This window comes from Enoplosus armatus, chromosome 12, assembly GCF_043641665.1.
Source record: "Enoplosus armatus isolate fEnoArm2 chromosome 12, fEnoArm2.hap1, whole genome shotgun sequence".
NCBI lineage: Eukaryota > Metazoa > Chordata > Actinopteri > Centrarchiformes > Enoplosidae > Enoplosus > Enoplosus armatus.
The window spans coordinates 4145944-4166318 of record NC_092191.1 but is presented as its reverse complement, the minus strand read 5'-3'; the positions used below and the strand labels follow the sequence as shown (position 1 = coordinate 4166318).

At 41.1% G+C, this 20375-nt stretch overlaps 1 protein-coding gene across 1 annotated transcript in view; it reads right to left on the bottom strand.

Moving 5' to 3' along the window:
- bean1 (brain expressed, associated with NEDD4, 1) overlaps window positions 1-19935 on the bottom strand; it is a 34005-nt gene extending 14070 nt beyond the window's left edge. The window contains exon 1 of the mRNA XM_070916477.1: window positions 19799-19935. Within this exon, the coding sequence (XP_070772578.1) occupies window positions 19799-19935 (137 nt within the window). The remainder of the gene's footprint in view (window positions 1-19798) is intronic.
- Window positions 19936-20375: the final 440 nt, after the last annotated feature.

Genomic DNA, 20375 nt, shown 5'->3' with positions numbered 1-20375 from the left:
ACTATCTGTGAGCAGAACTGCAGCAGCTTTTTGACTTCATTCCCGTGAGGAATTATCTCTTGGAAAACTCTATCTTTCTTTTCAGCTGACAAACATGACCTGTTAACGTGGTTGGCGTTTAGGTTTTTGCAATGAAAAATGTCACTGGAGAAATAAGGAGGATTGCATCGTTATGTTACAAATGATAATACTACGAATGTGCCCCTGCACAAATGTTGTTGGCCAGTGCGTTGTGGAAAAGTTTAGCAAGAATCAACTTTCTTGCCAGAGCCCCTGCGTCAGTACTGCCAACGTGAAGCCTCCTCATTTATTCAAAAGAACGAAGGTGCTGCCTCTTTTGACGCAGTCCAAATGGCGGACTGCATGCGGCCTTTTTCTCTGGCCACATGAAAAGTCATTCTGGAAAATGTAAAATATCGTGTAGCTAACTGAAGTAGAAGCATAAGGACATTGAAGAAAAAATTCTCCAACAAAAATGGAAATCGCATCGTCTCATTTAATAACTCCTGGAGTTCAACAAGCAGAGCAAAGGGGGAACATCTAGTAGTTTTGTGGATTTCTCTTCAGACAGATGTCGAAATGAGGCTTATTTCTGGATTCTGGAAGGTAAATACAGTGAAAATATGAATATCTAGTGTGTCACATTCAGAAATTAATCTTTAGGGTATGTTTTGTTATTTAAAGTTGCATCGGTTTGGCGTCCTGTAATGATAAATCAAGAGAGACAGACGCACAGGGGAAGACAAAATGATTTGATGTCAAAGGTCAACATATAGGTCCCAGGTGTGTGTGTGTGTGTGTGTGTGTGTGTGTGTGTGTGTGTGTGTCCGTCCTGATTGGGGAGTCACTGGCAGTCATTTACTTTTGGGTGTCACAAGCTATAAAGGCTAAGAGCCTGTGATATTGACTGCTGCTGCGCACGCTGCTTCACTTTGTACATTAGCTGCATACATTATACAGAAGCATCAAGCAGCCACTCACATTCAATCTGACAGCTTGTCATTATGAGTTACGACCACCTTCTCTTCAATATGAAATATACCATAGTGCTGGCCGACTGTACATCCTTAGACATCAAGGCAGAGAGAGTTCCTCCTGGCACAATGTTCAATAAGGGATGACAAGGAACTCAAGTCAACAGCGGCATCAACGTCGATACTCAGAGAGGGTAAAAGAGAAATAACCGGAGTCTTACAGGATCATCCCACTGTCTGTTTACCACAATATATGTACATTTTACATTTCTACCAACCATTTTCCAAAGCATGCTACAGTATATGTTTTTCAATCCATCGGTTTCTTTTAACGTCCGTATAATGTGAAAATGTGCAGAGCAGATGTGATGAGGAATCAAAGTGTACGTGCAGTTCTCTGTGAGTCTTTGAGAATGACTGCATGGTGATGATTCATGCTTGATTCATAATGAACACACTCAGGCTTGTATTTGTCGCAGAACATGTGGCACAGTGACGACGCTGCAGTATATAGCAGGCAGGAATGTCTTCAATTGTCATTCATCCACCCGAACTATCCTCCATTTATCCATCTCCCTGTCCTCTATCATTCTTCCTCCCTCTACCACTTCTACGTTCCTTCAGGCTGCGCTTCAGTAGTCGTGGACCGTTCAGAGCACCCCAACAAACCACTGCAGACTTTCCTTTTTTGATAGCTGACAGCTGGACTGCTACCCTCCCACACACACACACACACACACACACACACACACACACACACACACACACACACACACACACGCATCCCTCCTGAGACTTCAGCGTCTTCTTCAAGGTCAGGACACTCTTCAGGCTCTGTTTGTTCACCGGGTTAGTCATTAAGAAGTATATTATATAGTAGGAATATAATATAAAGCTGTTAGCTGTATGTGAGTAAAATATAAACTAGAATAGAATATTGAATAAAGACTGATAAATGTAGAATAAAAACACATTTACATTCACATTTTTACCAGCTTACATCAGGCTGATCTTAATATCTTTGATAAGCCGTACTTTAAAACAACAATGAATTGTTGTTGTAAGTGGGGATTGCCTCAAAGCAGTAAGATTAGTAAACTAGACTGTAATTATTGTGGACATAAAGATCCCCTATTATTTTTAGCTTTGTGTTGAGCTGTAATGTGTGGTGGAGCCTGACTTTACAGAAAGCAACCATCATAGTCTAAAAACAATAGAGATGTCTATGAGGGCATCCAAGAAATGTTTCCTGTATGCAAATGATGGCGTAAAAATAAAATAATGTATTAAGTAAAAAGACAAAAAGTAGCTTATTTGAGTTTTTACTGTCCAGAGAAAAAAGGAAGAAACTACATTTTTAAAACAAAAATTTACCAAACACAGTATCCATGAAGCAACGTACAGTATTCAGACCACTACAACATCTGTTTTCCTTCGCTGATGTATTTTAAACTGGCAGAGGCAGCATGTGTGTGTGGGCTGAGGAGCTGAGTAGGATCTGATTCACTGACCTTCAGCAACCTATTTGTTGTTACTCTCATTCACTCTCTCGGCATTTGATGCAAGCTGATGCTGCGGGTGTTTCTTCTTATATGGACTCAAGGAAGAGTCGTTGTTGCCAAGGCAGCATAAGACAAAACACTGTGGCGAAAGTTAAAAAAGTTCAAAAGAAACGATAACAGGTGAAAATGTGGCACATACAGTAACAGCACTAATATGAGGCCACTGATTGAGTAGATTTGGGTCTGTATGTTTAATACTCTTGTTTAAAGTGAGTCAAATGCTAAAACCCTAATTAGCTAATGGACAATATTTATCACATTTGACAGTGAAGGGTAATTAAGCCGGTTTCATGTAACAATCAGTATCAATACAGTTCGACCAGGAAGCTCATTAGGATGCATTAACATCATTGCAAGTGTCTGACCACACAGCTGGATTTTCAAGCCAATCAGCCTAAGTGATGTTGAAAACATCTCCACCGCAGCATGCAGGCATTTCTCAAACATGCAGTCGAGGAATAAAACAGGGTTTGTTTCATTTCTGAAGAGAGAAGGAAAATATTTTACAAAATATATTTGTTTTAATAACAACAGCAGTAAGAATACAGATTTTTGCACGTCTTCTCTTTCTCTTGTTTTTGTTATGTTACAGCAACAAACCCATAAAGCGATTTTTCACAAATGAACCTCTTAAAAAATGTCCGTCTGATGTCTAAGAAAACAGAGCTTAATAAAAGAGACGTTTGAACATGTTATGGACACACATTATGCTCTTTCTGGTGCATAATTTTTTATATTTGCTGCTCAATAAGATTTAAATATGTGATAATATGTTTAACTGTTGCTCTAAAACCAGGCTATAGTCAAATGTGCCCAAATACATTGTAAGCTTTGAAGGATCTAAAGCGTAAACATGTCTTCAAAAACATGTAGAGCTCAGCAGGAAGCTAATAAACTCAGTATAGACCATAATACTCAATAAAGGTCATATTCCTGTTCAGCATTTTCTTTTCACTCTTCTTGGCTCCGGATAGTTTGTTACCATTTGATGCCTGTACATTTTTTTCTCATGATGACTGACAGTTTGACACACTCTTTGATTGGCTGACTGCTCCATCTGCTAGCACCACATAAAAAATTATGTTGATAAAGGTACGTCAGGATGCTGTTAAAGGTATTTCTTACAGGTCTAAAGTTTCTTAAGCAGGGCCCAGGCTCAGTGCCTGATCGGCCTGCTGGACTGGTTTGTTTTGTCTGTCATGAGGCCAAGAACTTAAGTGTACAACATGTTGTTTCTTTGCTAATCAGACAGAAGGCCATGAATAAAAAAAAAACTGCTGTGAGGAGCGGATTTTTCTCTACATTCAAGTATGGAAAGTTGGCACTGAACATCTTCCAAATTGTGTTCATTGTTTGGTAGACTGGAGAGGATTTAGTGTGCGTGCTACTGCAGAGGTTTCATACCCAGTTCCTGCTGGGACCTGGCTGTTCTCTCCTGAGTCATGACCGAGGTTCCTCCCTGTTTTTCTGGTTTTCAGAAAACCCTTGAACTGCGACTGCACCTGACCTGAGCTGGATTTGCATCAACCAACGCAGGCACTAATTAACCTCTCAGCTGGTGTTGTTATTGGTCCATTACAATATTATACTTGTTAAACATTACACCTGAAAGAAGGGATTTATTTTAGATTACTTTTTGGGTGGTTGTAAGAGATGACGTGAGCCTCCAGGATGCCCCAGGAGGAGAGCTGTCTGCACCTTTTCAAAATATTGTGGGTCTTATCTCACTTACTTTTACTTTGGGAAGTTGCTCTGAATAACAGCATCTGCTACATGTTTGAGTTACCAATAGTGATCAAATGACAGCTAATTAATTCCAAAATCATTCTTCAGGACTGAGTGTGTTGGTGAGAATAGACCCTGTGTTTCCTTCATGCATGTTTTTTAATAGTGTGTGTTCAGCATTAGAAGCAGCAGGATAACCTCCAGTCTCTGAACCCCTCAGGATGCACGCAGAAACAATGTTGGTCCACCTGTTATGACTTGTGAGCAGTCTTAACACTAAAAATATCCCTTTCAGAAAGATTCAAGTAAAATATCTTGAACATGCAGGGGAGGGGAGCACAACTGCACAGTCATGGTTTGCAATGAAATGAAGCTAAACTAAATGCCACTATTTTGCAATGCTGTACTCAACACCAGAGTATCGTACTGTCACTGGTATGAAAAAATGAGAGATGTCCAGCCCTGATTTCAATAGAATATTTTTTTCTAACCAACAAATCCCCCTTTTTATCTAAAAATAACAAAAAATAGCCAAACCTCACAACTTGTGTGTGTCAAGGGATCCCTAAAGTGTCTGTCAATAAAGGCTGCACAAGGTTTTACAGAAAGAGATGTGCAGAAGATGTAGTCGTGGCTATGACATGAAGTGACAGATGTTATCTCCTCACTTGTGCAGTGTGCTGGAAAAGCTTCAACCTTCCTGCAGCCTGGTCAAAGGACAACAGGGGGCTCAAAGAGAACATCTCTCTCTCTCTCACGCACATCCTCCTGCCTCTCCTTCCCTCTGTCTTTTATTGCCGTCTTGCTGTTCTCCTTCCTTTTCGCTCTCTGATCCTTCCTGTTGTTGTATTGAACCGCTGCCAGGAGGGCTCTGGTGTTGGAGGAGGGAGGACATTGGCCATTAAACCATCATGTCGCATTACCACTGGAGCAGGGAAAGGAGGAGGAGATGGAGGAGAAAAAGAGGAGGCCCTGAACTCATCTTTGATGAACACTACACGCCAATGGGGCTGAAAGAGTAACTTAACACCAGGCTGAAAACCCCTCTCTGGTTCTGTGTCACCTCAGGAGGGGGCTCTGCTGGACCTGTAACCACACCCAACAGTGATGTCACCGGGTCCATCACTGTTCAAAGGTACTTCAGTACGTGCGACAGTAGTCAGTAACAATGGTGATTCAGTATCGTCAATTCACTTTGAACTGTATCCAGATGAGGCCAGCAACATTGCAGGGAAGTCAGAGCAACAACGATATAGCATAAAGCATGAAGAAACAAAGGTATATCTTTAGCAAAGGTAAACCTATGACATGCTCAGAAGACCTTGTGATTCTTTAAATGCAAATGTGATCACTGTTTCTGCGAAGCCGGCGGAAGCTTTACACACATCGGTTCCCTCAACCTCAGGCCTGATGCTGTTTCAAGGTTGACAGCTCGTCAAGATGAGTGACAGGTGCAGTGGTACGAACCGAGTGACAATGGAGAGGGCGAGACGAGCCACACACTCTGCTGACTCCCGGCACAAAGTTGCATATTGTAGATTTGATGTTGACAAACAGCAATCACATACAAAATTGGTAAATGTGGGTAAAGTATGACCCTCCAACAACTGCAAATAGAGCTCACTGAACTTTTTGTCTTTCCTCTTTCTGTCTATAACATTACATACATCATCATCACGTATTCTGCTGTTGGATGTTCAGCAATTGCTATATCTTACTGGAGTTCTTTGGAGAAGATGTACAGTATTTTCACAGATCTGGTTGACCCCCCTTGTTGCCCCCTACCAGATTCAGAAGGTGATAGGTAGTAGACTTATGAGTATCATGGATGGATTACTGGATGAGACTACCAGGTACAGAGCCTATATATGAAGCGCCTTAACATTCCTTGTTGGAAAGTCAATCAAACAACTACAAAGATATGCAACATGACCACAAAGAGACACAAAACAACCGCAAAGACACACAAAATGACCACAAAGAGACCCAAACAACTCCAATGAGATGCAAAGCAACCTCAAAGAGACACAAAACAGCCGCAAAGAGATACAAACGACTGTCCATGGCTGTAGGCTTTGGAGTTACAAATAGTAGGTATTTATTGATATTATTTCAAATAAGAATACTTAAGTTACACAGGTGGTTTATTTGGCATTCATTTATTACATTAAATAAACAAGGTAACTACTTTTAAAAATGTACAGTACATTATTGCCAAGAACAAGGCCTTTAAATGTTTACATTTTAGCGCCCCCCTTCTTTAAAACTGTACCACAATCCCACCCCTGATTGTCACTCTTTGAGGGTGTGAATGAAAAAAAAAAGGTATTCACTGTCCTCCACTGACTTGCCAGGATCCTCTGACAGCAAAACTTCAAAGTATTCTGTCCTCCGTCTACAACCCGTCTGAGACACGCTCTCACACACACATCAGTGTTAAATTAGGATGTGTATTTAGATGAGGTAGTATGTGGGTCACAAAACATCACTGTGAATATGGGTCAGAATACATCATACATCCCCTCTCTCTCTCTCTCTCTCTCTCTCTCTCTCTCTCTCTCTCTCCCCCTCTCTCCCATGTGGGATAGATGGCAGAGAGACAGATTATCACACCCTGCTGGCCCACATTCCTGCCTTCCCCTCGTTTAATCATCCACCCCTTTCCTCACTTGTTCAGCTCAGACCATCCCTTGTTGTTGTTGTTGTTGTGGTCACTTATTTGGATCGTTTATCTCCATAAACAACTGCTAATCAGACCTAATTCTGATGACATCACCACTGAATTATGGGAATTATGATTCAAAAGAAGTAGGTTTTCAGTGCAGTGGTGTCATATTTTATAACATGATATTATTATACTTTTAAATCTGCTTTGTAAGCAAGCACACAGCGAGGATAGATAGATATATACTGTAGATAAAGAGAGAGTTCAGACCTTGTATCTATACAGGTTGTGACAGGTTGAGGTTCACACCTGGCATCCAAGTTCGACTCTGACTCTGCTGTCTTGCTTATATGTGCTTTTATCAGTGGGGAGCTAGACATGTACAGGCCAATATCAAGGGGTTTTACATTCTGTGCAGCATCTAACACCCTGTATCCTTCAAGTGGCACAAGGAAAAACCTCCCTAAAACCCTGCGACAGAGCCTCACCTTGGGCCCGGATGTCAAAAACCTGTCCTAGCTTACTGCAAAGTCGACTATAACGTCCGTCAATCCATTTGCATCACAGACCTGAGCGATCAGATCCTTCAAGTGAAGATGATAGATGAGAGGATCAATATCAATCAAAATAAATCTATTTGTGTTCAGTGGCAAGAGGTTTGTCAGTAAGTGGCTTCAGTAAATAATCATTACAGTTAAAAATGTCTTCTTTTCTTTTTGTTATATAATGAGGTTAACTGGCTCACCACAGGTTACAACATGTGAATGAAAGAGATCTGCAGTTGTTAGAATAAACTGATGTCAATCTTCTCATTTAACTCCAGGTAAGAAAATAAAGGATTCCCCAAAAAGTGGGTTGCATTTAAACCTGTAAACTTGCATGGTAGAGATTTTACATGCTCCCAGCTGAAAGCCTTCGCTGGGATTTGAACTGGTTCTTAGTTCATTGTGAAATCCTTGTGCAGCTGTTGGTGGTTTTGGTTTGACAGGAAGAAAGAACAGAAATGCTCTAATGAGCAGGTGCATTGGAGGCCTGAGTTACAGCAAAACCTGTACAAATAAATTATTCCTGAAAATGTGTATTTCCTTTTTTTTTTATTATTTAAATATAGATCACACAGACTCAGTGTGACTCTGGCGTCTCTGTAGCCCCAACCAAACTGAAAATAAATCCCGGCAATGACTGCAGTATATCCTTCTGTGATCGGTCGGTGATCTCTGTAAATCCAGCTATGATTGATCAATAAACACTGCAGATCGGGTTACGATTGGCCACTGCTCATGAAACGTCAACACTGATTGGTGAATGAACCTCATAGATTCAACTCCAAATGGTCAGGGGAGCACTTTAAATCCAGCTATGATTAGTCAATCAAGACTTCAGCAGTGCAGAAAATACCATATTTGATCCATGACCCACACCTACTGTATATATGCACATACTGCACACACACACAAACACACTGTATAGTAAGGCATACATGCGCACACCGTGTCCATTGAGGCCATCTGGAAAAATTCAGGAAATAAGCTGTGATGACTTTTTTCACCAGAGAGTGTGTGGCTCAGATGTATTTGGGGACAATGTGACTAATTTCCTGTTGCCATCTCAACTCGCAACAAGTGACAACACAACACCTGTCCTCCCTGTCCGCTGTCACATTCACCTGAAGCTGTCCAACTTGCTTGTCGCTTCATGTCCTTTGAGACTCGCCTTGTTGCTCCATTTTTTTTGCTCCAAACACCTGACATGAGGGCAAAAAGCCGTTGACATGACCTGAGAGTTTCATTTCAGAAATGAGTAGCATCACAGACATTATATCATTTCTGCTCTGCCTGGAATAAACACCAGCATCACCAAACAGACCAAGTGAGGACTTGTGTCTGTTAACTGTGTCTACACAGTATGTACTACACTACGGACTAATCATCATAGTATACTGTTTTAGCAGTTAGCATACAAAATTATCAACATACTATACGCCATTTTAAACTAACGGGAAATTATTATGTGACGTCGGCTGTCAATTAAACTGCAACTTTAGAAAGCTACTGCCAATTAAACTTCACAAGGAGAAATGGTACGATTTTGTTTGGAGCTGTTTCATTTATTTTGTACATTGCATTGTGGGAGAAGACTGTGCATCAACAGCGCTCATTAGAAAACAACTCTATTTAGTATGCATACCATCTACAAAAACCTGCTTACAATCAGTACGTAGTATGGATTTAGGACATGACGCATGTCTTTCCTCTAAGGTAGGAAGTCAGGACTTTTGTCATTAGCTGAAACTTTGCTTCTATAGTAAGTACTCTGCTTATAACATATACTGTCCTTGAGACATGAGTTGTATAAGAACTAAAAACAGCATGAAGATGGACACACACAATGGTACAGACATTTTCCATCTCCTAACATACTCGTCTGGTCACTTATCCTCACTTATGGAACTGGCTGTGTGGTTTGCATGCATTAAAAAGAAAAACGACTGAACAGAAAACAACCTATTGACAATTATCTGATGCCTTTCCTGTTACACAATAATCTCTCTAACAACATTATCACCTCCCTGGCCTGACCAGACAGTTAAAAGCTGTGAAATTGTTTTGACATTTAAAAAAAAAAAAGAAGAAGTAGAGGCAGAGGTGTCCACTGAGAGTTTGACAGGCAGCCACATGCCCAGCTGTGCAAGTTTAACCTCAGCGAACAAACACAACGATTTCCCACAATATCGCATGGCATGGTGAAAATTCAACTTAGAGCAGCTTTAGAAACAGTTTTGAAAGATATCTTTTCTTTCACAGCGCCACACAATATGTAATGGAGTCAAATCAGGGAATTGTGGTCTGTCTATCTGTCCAGTAACCAAAAAAATCAGCAAAATGCCCACACACCTGGCGTCTCACACTGATTTGTTGAAAATCTGTCTGTTTCTGCCCATCTATCAGACAATCAAAGTGTTTCTATCTGTTCGTCTGTCAGGTCGCTGAAGGAGGATAATACCCAATCCAGTAACTGCGGGTGGCTCAGAGGCAACTGGAACAGTCAGATAAACAAAAGCCAAAATAGTCATAACATCACATCACAGAGGCCCATTTCAGACAGACCTCTCTCCCTTTTGAATTACAAGACCGTGATCTCGTTCTCCTCGCCTCACACACTGTCTCTTTCTTTGTCTTTCTATGTGTGATTCCCTGTGTGGCTCTTGCCCTTTTGCTCATCCCTCTCGCTGTCTTTCTTTCTTTCTTTCTTTCTTTCTTTCTTTCTATTCCATCTCCCTGTTTCTCAGAAGTGCTGTGTAGAGGATAGCGACGCAGAGGAGACAATGAAAAAGAGGTGGAGAGGGGAGGAAGAGGCCGATGTTTAATCATGTTAAAACAGCTTCGGCACACACCCCTCTGTGTAGCCGTCTCCCCTCAGGACACTCAAACACACATATTTATGGATCGCACATGTTGCATAACATGTTGTAGATGAATTAGAATTGCAATATTGTAAACAGCCAATTCGTCCATCCGTCCATCCACTCATCCTCACAACTAATTGACAGCTGTGAGCAATTCAGTTACATCGTCTTTCCTTTATATATTCATGTAAAATCATCCATCTGTACTTCTATCTGTTCTCAATCTGTCCGTCCATCCGTTTCAAACGTATTCACATTGAAGAGCTGATTAAATATTGATTATATAGTTGTTGTCTGTTTATTTATACTTCCATCCGTCAATCTGCCATACAAATTACTGATTAATTCAAAGGGAACATTTGTGCACATTTTAGCTTTTTTTTTAATACATCATACAGACCATTTTTCAAAGCATGTTTTTGGCTTGATTTCCTACCTCCAGGACTCCAGGAAAATTCATTTCCACAGACTAGCTTGACATAACCCATCACAGTGATCATATAATCCCTTTTATCTAACTTACCTCTGCACCAGGTGGAAGAGAAGAAGGTGTCAGGGAATCACATCCTCTGTGGAGAGTCCCACACCTGTCCCAAATCATGTTAACTGGCTTGGGACAGGTTAAAGCTAATGCCTCACTGTCAAGCAGCAGCTTTGCTCCTACCAGAGGCCAGAGCAGGTGAGCCGGCAGGCTTCACCTGAGGGAACCACGTCCCCTCTCTGTCGAACCTTATCTCCAGTTGATATTGGATGCAAAACCCCGGATTACGTTCCACTGCAAACTTTTTTTTAACATCCAATGCCAACATTTTTTAAACTACAGTATGGTTACAGATAGGGAAACTAAAAATGGGTAGGGTTAGGTAACTAAAACACTTGGTTAGTTGGAAATGCTAGACCTCACTCTCTGTCTCGCTACATATACTGTAGGGCATGTTACTTCCTGCACTGAACATTGGACAGCATTGGACGTAAATCCTGAGGTGCAAAAGCTCATATTTTCATGAGAAACTCATCCAGGTCAGCGCATTAAAGTCGCAATGAAAGAGTATCTAGCCGAGTGAAACAGGATAGGCAGGCGGGACATAACGTTGGGAGGAATTTGATTAGAACGTTGAAAAGTGGGCGTACCATGCTGCTGCTAGCTAAGTTATGAAACGTATCTCTGTGTCGCTCAATGCTGAAGATTGGTGGTACTTGAATGTACCACATGAAAAACTGTCCTTTTTAACTGCACTACTAGTTCTGCCTGGAAGGAATGAAAACACCTTCATTAATCTAAATAGATTAACTACTGTATGGTATGCTCTGGAAAATCATCAGAGTAATACTGTGTGTAAGCTTTACATACGGTTTTGTTGTAAATAAGCTTAAGCAGTGTGGCCTTTAATGTTTGATACTCTACATATCCATCCGTCCATGGTGTCATTGAACAGCTGAGCCAATACGTCCATTTCCAAATGACAGAGCTAATGAAGTGAAGAGGAGGATGCAGCGAGTGCACTGAAGTCAAAGGGAGCCAGCGTTAGTCAATATTGGCACCAAAGACATTAGCAAAGACATTTACCCTTCACTTCTCCTTCCTCCTCTTCCCTCCCTCCCTCCCTCCCACTCTCCCCCTTTCCTTATTCTTTCAAATGTTCCAAGCCACCTCCCTCAATTTCCCTCCCCGCTCTTCTCCTTTCCCTCTACTTCCCCTCGAGAGTGATGCTGCCCCCCCCCCCGACACCCATTTCACTTCCTATAATGCACCTTGCTCCTGTCCACTGCTTTCCTTGTTTCATCTATATCTCATCCTTCCTTTCTTTTTATTTCACTCATGCTTCATCACCTCTCTCCCCTGCTTCTTCAGGCATTTCAGAAAGATAGATAGATAGATAGATAGATAGATAGATAGATAGATAGATAGATAGATAGACCTCACTTTTTCCTCTGCTACTTGTTTCTCTCTCTCTTATATAAGCACACACACATGCAAACTTGACCACCTGTGGTGTGCATTAATTGTCTATGGGCCCTGATGGGGGGTTAGTGAGGTGGAACAGCCTTGGTATTTGCTGACCTGCTGGGCCGTGAAATCTCCCTGCATATGCACACGCCTCATATCCATTTAAATAGATTTAAATAAACGACCTTACACTGTGACTAGATTGGACATTGAGCAAAGATGGACGGATGGATGGACGGACAAAGAGAGATAGGCGGGCGAGATAGAAGGTAAAATGCCGTTAAATGAAGTTTTTCCCCCCATTTCCATAAAGCATGGGAATGTGATGATTGATGGCTTGGTGGCGGGAAGGCGAGGCGTCGCGGCGCAGCGCTGATAGATGGATAGAAGATGTGTGCAGCGAGGGGGAACAGAAGGAGATTCCATTTCAGATCTGCCCTCATCTGATGCACGCACATGCCAGTGCTCTAATATGTAGATTGTGTTTAGCCTTTATCTTTTGCAGTGATATAAGAGGGTGGAGCATGAGCGCACACACACACACACACACACACACACACACACACACACACACACACAGACCCTTTCAGTTAACACTTATTGTGTACATCACATATACACACAAATACTCATATTTGTTTAAATAATCTGTTACTTTTTGTACATCTTTATTGGTCAAGGTCTTAACTGAGTTTTGAGACATCGTGTATTGGACTATTACATCACATGAGAACAGTTTTGTTTGCTTGTTTGGTTTGGACACTAATTAAGCCTAATGCCTAATAGGCTTCTTAATTTTAAAACAAGAAAATATCTGAACAAAACAGAGAACAAAAACACATGTTTAAATAATAAAAAATCATTTAGTAATGTATTTTTATTACTGAGCGACTTTCCCTCCAAATATGAAGACAGATGTGGTTGTTAATGTTGGCAGTTGGGGGCTGCATGCCCTTCTCTGGGGCACAGAAGCAGCAATCCTGGGGCACAAACAGCTGCCATGTGGTGCATGTCAGCCTCCTCAACACTCTGCAAGAGCACGCAAAGGTGGATCAGGGTAAAGTTTTTAGCACCCTTGTTCATCTGGGAAAAGTCGACTGATTTTTCAACAGAACCTTGCTTGTGAGGTGGATGCTGCAATCACATTCTTCTGCCGGAGGTCACTAGCATAATCACTGATCATAATCACGGAGTAGTTTGGGTTTGAGTGCCGTACATCTCAACAGCAGTTGTTGGGGTGAGAGTTTCATAGGGATTTGAACCACATCTGTTCAAGATCATGAAGATCAAACACACCTGACAACACTGAAGGAAGTATTAATATGTTACGGAGCTCACAATGTTAAAAACCTCTGTAAAGTCTACTTGAGTGTTGAGACCTGGACAAGTGACCTGGACAAGTCATCATAGAGTTTTCACCAAATTTAATGCTGACTAATGAAGCTTAATGAAAGTCCAACCAGCGAGACCGTCATGCTTATTTTATTCATTCATTCGTTCTTTCGTCTTCGATCTTTTTCGTTTCCTGCTTCCAACTCCATCAGCTGGCTGACGGCGATCACATTTTTCAGTTAAACCAATCAGATATTTCCACAACATCTGTAAGCCAATTGACTTATTGCTGTCAAACATCCATTTCTTTCCCTGCTGTCATGTCAGTGTCTGATCGATCAGAAAGCCTTTCTTAGTGTTGCCTAAACCTAATCAACTGAGACCACGAGGCCTATTCATGTTTGTTTATTAACTGGCCACTGGCCTCCTGTTATTTTGCAAAAGGGGCCCCCGGGCAAAGTAAGCTGAGTATCCCTGACGTCTTGTCCTAACTGAATCTTACATGGTTGGACTCGGGAACCAGTCTTTTTTGTAGGATTACAGAACTGTGTAAAATGTCAACCTATACAATAAGCCACACGCAGAAATAACTTGACATATCTATAGAGCTGCCCATCCAAAAGCTTTTTATCTGTCTGTACGCTCTGTTCTTTTATTCATCACTATTTCTTTTCCTAGGAGGGAAGCACTGTTGGTGCAGGTCTAAACGCCCTGGAGCGAACGGAGGGATTTCAGGTGTAAAGGGAGACAGAGAAAGACTCAGAGAGGGATGTGAATAATAGATCAGAGAGGGGAAGAGAAAGTGGGGAAGAGTCGGGAGGAGAGAATGAGGGAGACATAAAAGGTGGGAGATGGAGAGAAAGAGAAACAGATATGAAGAGGGTGTCAAAAGGACGGAGAGTCAGATAGGGAGGGAGCCTGAGAGATGCATGGGAGTGAGAAAGAGGAAGGAAGTAGGACTGACAGGAGTCACGCATCCATCCAGCCATCCATCCATCCACCCGTCCATCTGTTCCTCCCTGCCTCCAGTGTGGTCAGGAGTCGTTGCGTAAGATGGCGATTCATCTTTTATTGAGATGGGGAGCTTCCATAAATATGTCTACCTTGTTCTCTGGAGTTTTAAAGCTCAACCTGTAATCCATCTAAAAATAAACAAAGGGTACCCACAACAACAACGACAACAAATCAAAATATACTGTAGAAGCACAAAGGACACAACTTCTTTCCTGAATTATTTCAGAGGGAAGTGTTTTTGTTGACAGTGAATTATATTTTCAGATTTCCTTTAAACTGCTGTGCTCCCCTGACAAAGGCTAAACACGGCTACTATTTTATAGAAAAGGTTGACTGATATGTGGTTTTAAAGGTCAATGACAATAATTTTGTGCCGATGCAACGATTCATAACAATTTGAATTTCTCCTCAGAATCAGAAATGATCGGACTGTCAGGGACTCAAAACCTGTCCAATATGATCCAGGCTGATTAATCAATAAAAATGAACTGCAGGTTTACATGTTGCCCAATATTCAACATGTAATAGAGTGTGTTATGTGTTACAAGTGTTGTATCCTTGTGGTTATTAACATTTATTGTGTTTGTTTACATCACTTCTGTTTTCTGTATTAATCTGAAATACGTAATTTACACAGATTTATGTTGAAACTTTCTTCAGAGAAAAAGATATTAAGTTTAGTAGGACAGGAATTATATTTATCACTACATGGCATTTGGTCAACCTGTATTCATATATAACCCTGATAAAAACCTAAGTACATTTGACATAAATATGGCCTATCAGTTTGTTTATAACCCTGTCTGTCGTGTTTAAGAAGTCATTTTAGCAGTTTAACAAATTGAGGATTTTCTTCTTTGTTCTCTTATTTTAAAGATCAGGTTTCATCTTATATAATTCTTTAATATTAAATTACTGTAAACATACATACATGTCATACATACATTCACACATACATACATACTTGCTGTCTTGTATTATTGTTTTCCACATGAATCCCACATGAAGCTTTATCTCATCACCTCTACTACAATGTAAGAATCATGCTTTGCGTCTTCCAAGAAAAACATACTCCTCTCTTGGTATCTATAGAACAAATAACACTTAACACCAGGAGACTAATTAAAGCACAAAAACAAAATGAAAGGAGGAAGAAAAAAAAGAGTTCCTTACCTGAGCAGATCAATTTCATCAGCATGAACCCCTGTTCACAGTGTTTCCTATTGGCACATCTCAACAGGCAGGAAGCCAACTTCAACTGGTCTCTACCACACAGTGCTGCTATATATGTAACTACAAAGACACAGAGAGAGAGGGAGAGAGGGAGATCAGCACATTAGTGGGAAGACAATGTGGGGAGCAGGCCTAAAGAGAGCAGCCAGAGAAAACAAACAGCAGGCAGGTAGATGGAGACGGAGAGAAATAAATGAAGAGAGTGAGAGAGGCTGTGTTGTCTTACCAAGAGAGAGAGAGAGAGGGAGGGAGGGAGGGAGCAGAGACTGATGTGCGAGTCACAACCTCCAAGCCCGGCTGTTTATAAAGCCCCAGGCAATGTGTGTGTGTGTGTGTGTGTGTGTGTGAGGCAGTCAAGTGGCCACCCACGCCACCCTGTGTGTGAATATGTGTGTGTGTTCATTGCTCTTTCCGGAACATGGCCACAGGGTTCAAATGTTCCAATCAATACCTGAACCACACACACACACACACACACACACACACACACACATACATATACAGAAAAACGACTGCTTTAATACAGGCATGTAATACTACAACTACTACATCTAATAATAATAATAATAATAATAATACAGATAATAAACATTATTATTATGAAAAGTGAAATCAGTAGAACACACCATCTTTCCATGAAGTCCCTTCCTCTGGAACAAACTCCCAGCTGCTGTCGGGGAGGCTGTTTCTCATGCAGTCCTTAAAATATAGATTCAGAACCTGTTTCTTCTCTGTATATATTTGTTTTTTACCACAACTAATCTTATAGTTTCTATGTCGCGGGAAAGTGGTCCCGCAGTTCATAGAAGCTTAAAGGGACTTTGCTTTGCATGAATCAGTTGGTGGGCATCCTACATCTTTCAAGCCACTCTGCCTTCCCACTATCCATCAAGTTGTCTGTCCACAACACGTCCTCCATGCTGCCCCGTCCTCTGATCGCACCCCACACCTCACCAACATGTAAACCATGCTCACAGCTGATGCTGCACTATAATCATATTGTTGGACTATAATCCAGGCTCTCTTCTGTAGGAAGATCTTATGTTTCTTCATTTCTGCCAGAACTTTTTTTTTGGGGGGTAGTTGTTCTTGTTTTCAAATAAATGTCAATCTATCTATATTATTGTTATCCTGGCTGTCCATACTGTACGTTGGTCTATACTGTACACACGACGTCTCTTACATGTCTGTCCGTCTCCTCCGTTGCTCCTCCTTTTCCCAGTTAAAGGTTTGTTTTGGGGAGTTTCTCCTCATCTGAATCGAGGGTCTAGAGACGGAGGGTGTCAAAGCCCCTTATGGCAAATTTGTGATTTGTGATATTGGGCCATATTGAGATATTATCATCTCCGACAGTCGGGAGCCGTTGCGGATGTGGGCCTATAAAGCCCTTTGAGACGTTGTATATGGTCTAGTGGTCTTTAATTGAGTTGGATAAACCCGTTCCAAGTTGTCAAACACTCTGTCACTGTCAAGTCATGGCGATGAGATGTCATGCCGCACTTCCTCTAATTCTGATAAATCATAAATGCTGTGTAAGATTTAATCCCTCACTTCCTGTTTACACACAGAGTGTGTACAGGAGCATGGACGTGTGTGTGTGTGAGTGTGTGTGTGTGTGTGTGTGTGTGTGTGTGACTCATGTGAACCTACGATGCATTCTGCTTTATTGTTACATAACTGTCCCTGCTCACACAGACAGATATTACAGACAACACACTCTGGCAGCTAGACTGAACTATCTCCCTTCTTTCTCTCTCTCACACACACACACACACACACACACACACACACACACACACACAGTTGGTCATTCTCACTCCAGTCTTGTGCTGTTGTTGTTGTTGTTGTGTGTGTGTGTGTGTGTGTGATTGTGTGTGAGAGAGAGAGAGAGAGAAAAAAACAGAGCTCACAGGATTTGTGTCAACTCCAACCCGACTGCACAATGCAGGAGGAACTGAAGCTACAGAGGAACAGCTACGATGAAGAGGAGCGAGTGAGCGAAGAGAGCACGACATGACCTAACCGCTTCTAAATTATAGTAAATAAGAGCTAAAAAAACACAACATAACTTCTTCTGGGCTCTGTGTTGTGTAGTGACACGTTACAGTAGGTTTTTAGTCTTTAATAATATGATGAAGAAGAAATACTTTCTGCATTCTCAGGTAAAAACGGATTCAAATGCATATTTACACGTAAATGCACATTCATAACTTTGCTGCGTTGATACCAATTTTAATCTGATGGTTGTTTACCAAAGCAAACAGATTTTCAACTGTGGTAATCCGATATTATTTCACTTTTATTTAGTTTTACTGAGATATTTTAAATCCAGAAGATAGTAATTAAGACAGCATGTTGCTAATTGGAAAAACATGGCCGTATAGGAAATATGCTTGTTTAGATGAGTTTTGTTTGTTGTTTTGATAAAACATTTTCTGGCATTGCATTTTGAAACTATGATGCACAATATGTTTGGTTGTAGAGGCCATATTTGTTTGTATTGATTAATTAAAAAAAAGTACTCTGAATGTAATGTTTCGAGGTAACTGATGGTTTCATTATTGTTTCTGTATTTTTTGAAGCTCCACACTACAGGAAGATCTCTGCTACAGAAGCCTTTTAAGACAAATTTCTGGAATTTCAACTTCATCAATGAAGCATCATGATAAGCTGATTATCGTCACCACAAACTGAGCCTCATTTTAAGTGGAAAGTGTAAGTTTTATGGGGTTTAACAAGGTGAGCCACTCTAACTAACTGCCCATTAGATAACACTGTGTGAGTTTTTAGGACTGCTAGAAATATAGTATTTAACCTGTAGTAATCAGGCAAGTTAATTCAGATAGAAACAGCCAGGCAGATAAAAGGAGTCATGATGGGGAAGTGTGGAAAGAGCAAAAAAGAAGGTTGCAAATTGAAACAAACAACCCAAAGCAAACTGAACAACACATGGCAGCTACAAATACACATAAAAGCAAATAAAACCTCCAACATGCAGCATCCATTTAATACATTTCCAGGAAGAATGAGAGACGGATTCAGAAGGATTCAGATTTTTATAGACTTGAATGCATTTTCAAAATGAAAATGATGTCATTTCTCTACAGACTTGCATTGCTTATAGTTGCCAACAGGAGGCTACTGCCAATTTCTCAAAATCGCGTATAAATGTCCTTAGAGAGAGTTTGGTTGGAGATGAAAGTCTTCTCAAAATCCAAACTGGACGGGAAGAGCAGAGTAAATACTGTACATACTTTAAATTCTACATGCAATCACAGAAACTCTGCTACTAGTGTGCATGCAAGGCAAAGCATTTCTGGAGATGAGACGACACACGACACATGGCAGCAACTGGATCAAAAGCCACAGGACCGGAGAGGATGGAGGGCTTTCGTCGATGGCCTGTTCCTTAGGGAAGATCACTAAACACTGTTTTTAGGCCGTTCGGCCATTTTGGAATACTTTTGTTGTGAGGACTAGTTAAACAGATGTGACGCTGTTTTTAAAAGAAGCCATTATTATATAAGTAACTTGTCAAGTTGCCACAAAACAATAACTGTGACACATTTCTGAGGTGTTACATGACTGCTGGTAGCAAAACAGCTCTAGATACTGTGCAGAGCTCGTAATGCTCAACAGATTAAAACAAAAGCAGGCGATGACGGGGAGAGAGAAGAAGGAGAGAGTGGGGGACAGGACCAGTCAGAGACAGAGAAACTGAGGGAGTCAGGTATTACCTGTAGCCACAACAGCACTCCATCATTTCTTCATCTTTCTTTCTGGTATTCCCTCTCTCTGATGCTCTCTCGCTCTCTTTGTCCCTCTCTCCCTCCTCTCATCCATCTCCTCCCAGCTCTCTGTGACAGTCTATTTGGCCCACACAGCCCTGTCATCCATTCAACCTGTCAGTCCTGGCAATGGCACCAATCTCACACTGACTAGTGTTTGTAGCCAGGCAGGCAGGACCCGCGGTTAAAGCGTCCGTGCCATCGCTGAAAGCCCGTGGGTTCAATGCCCATGACAGCCGGGTCACAGAGGCGACCCCACAGTGAGAGGGTCAGAGGTTCAGTCCTCATGGAACTGAGGGCTCATCTCTTGTTACAAGGTCTTCACGCAATCTGCATTTACTTTACTTACTTTACTTTACTTTATTCATGTTTTATACTAGCAATTTTACTGTTATTTTATATGTATATATATATATATATATATATATGTTTTACAACAGCGAGAGTGGACAAGGCAACCAAATGAACGATCAGTCCGAGTTTAAAGGGAAATTACATGCTGAAATTCTGCAAATTAGGCCTCATGGCTATGTAGTGTGTGGGTCAGGTGACACAAGGGAGACCGACTGACACTGATTAAAGGATGTTAACATTTTTTTTTTTTTAAACATACATTTCATAGATAAATCCTAACTGGTTGAGTCATATGTCAGCATCGTGCTTTCAAGGTTCAGGGCTGATTTTAAAACGATAGATGGCCACTTTCAACCCACAAAATGCAGATTTGT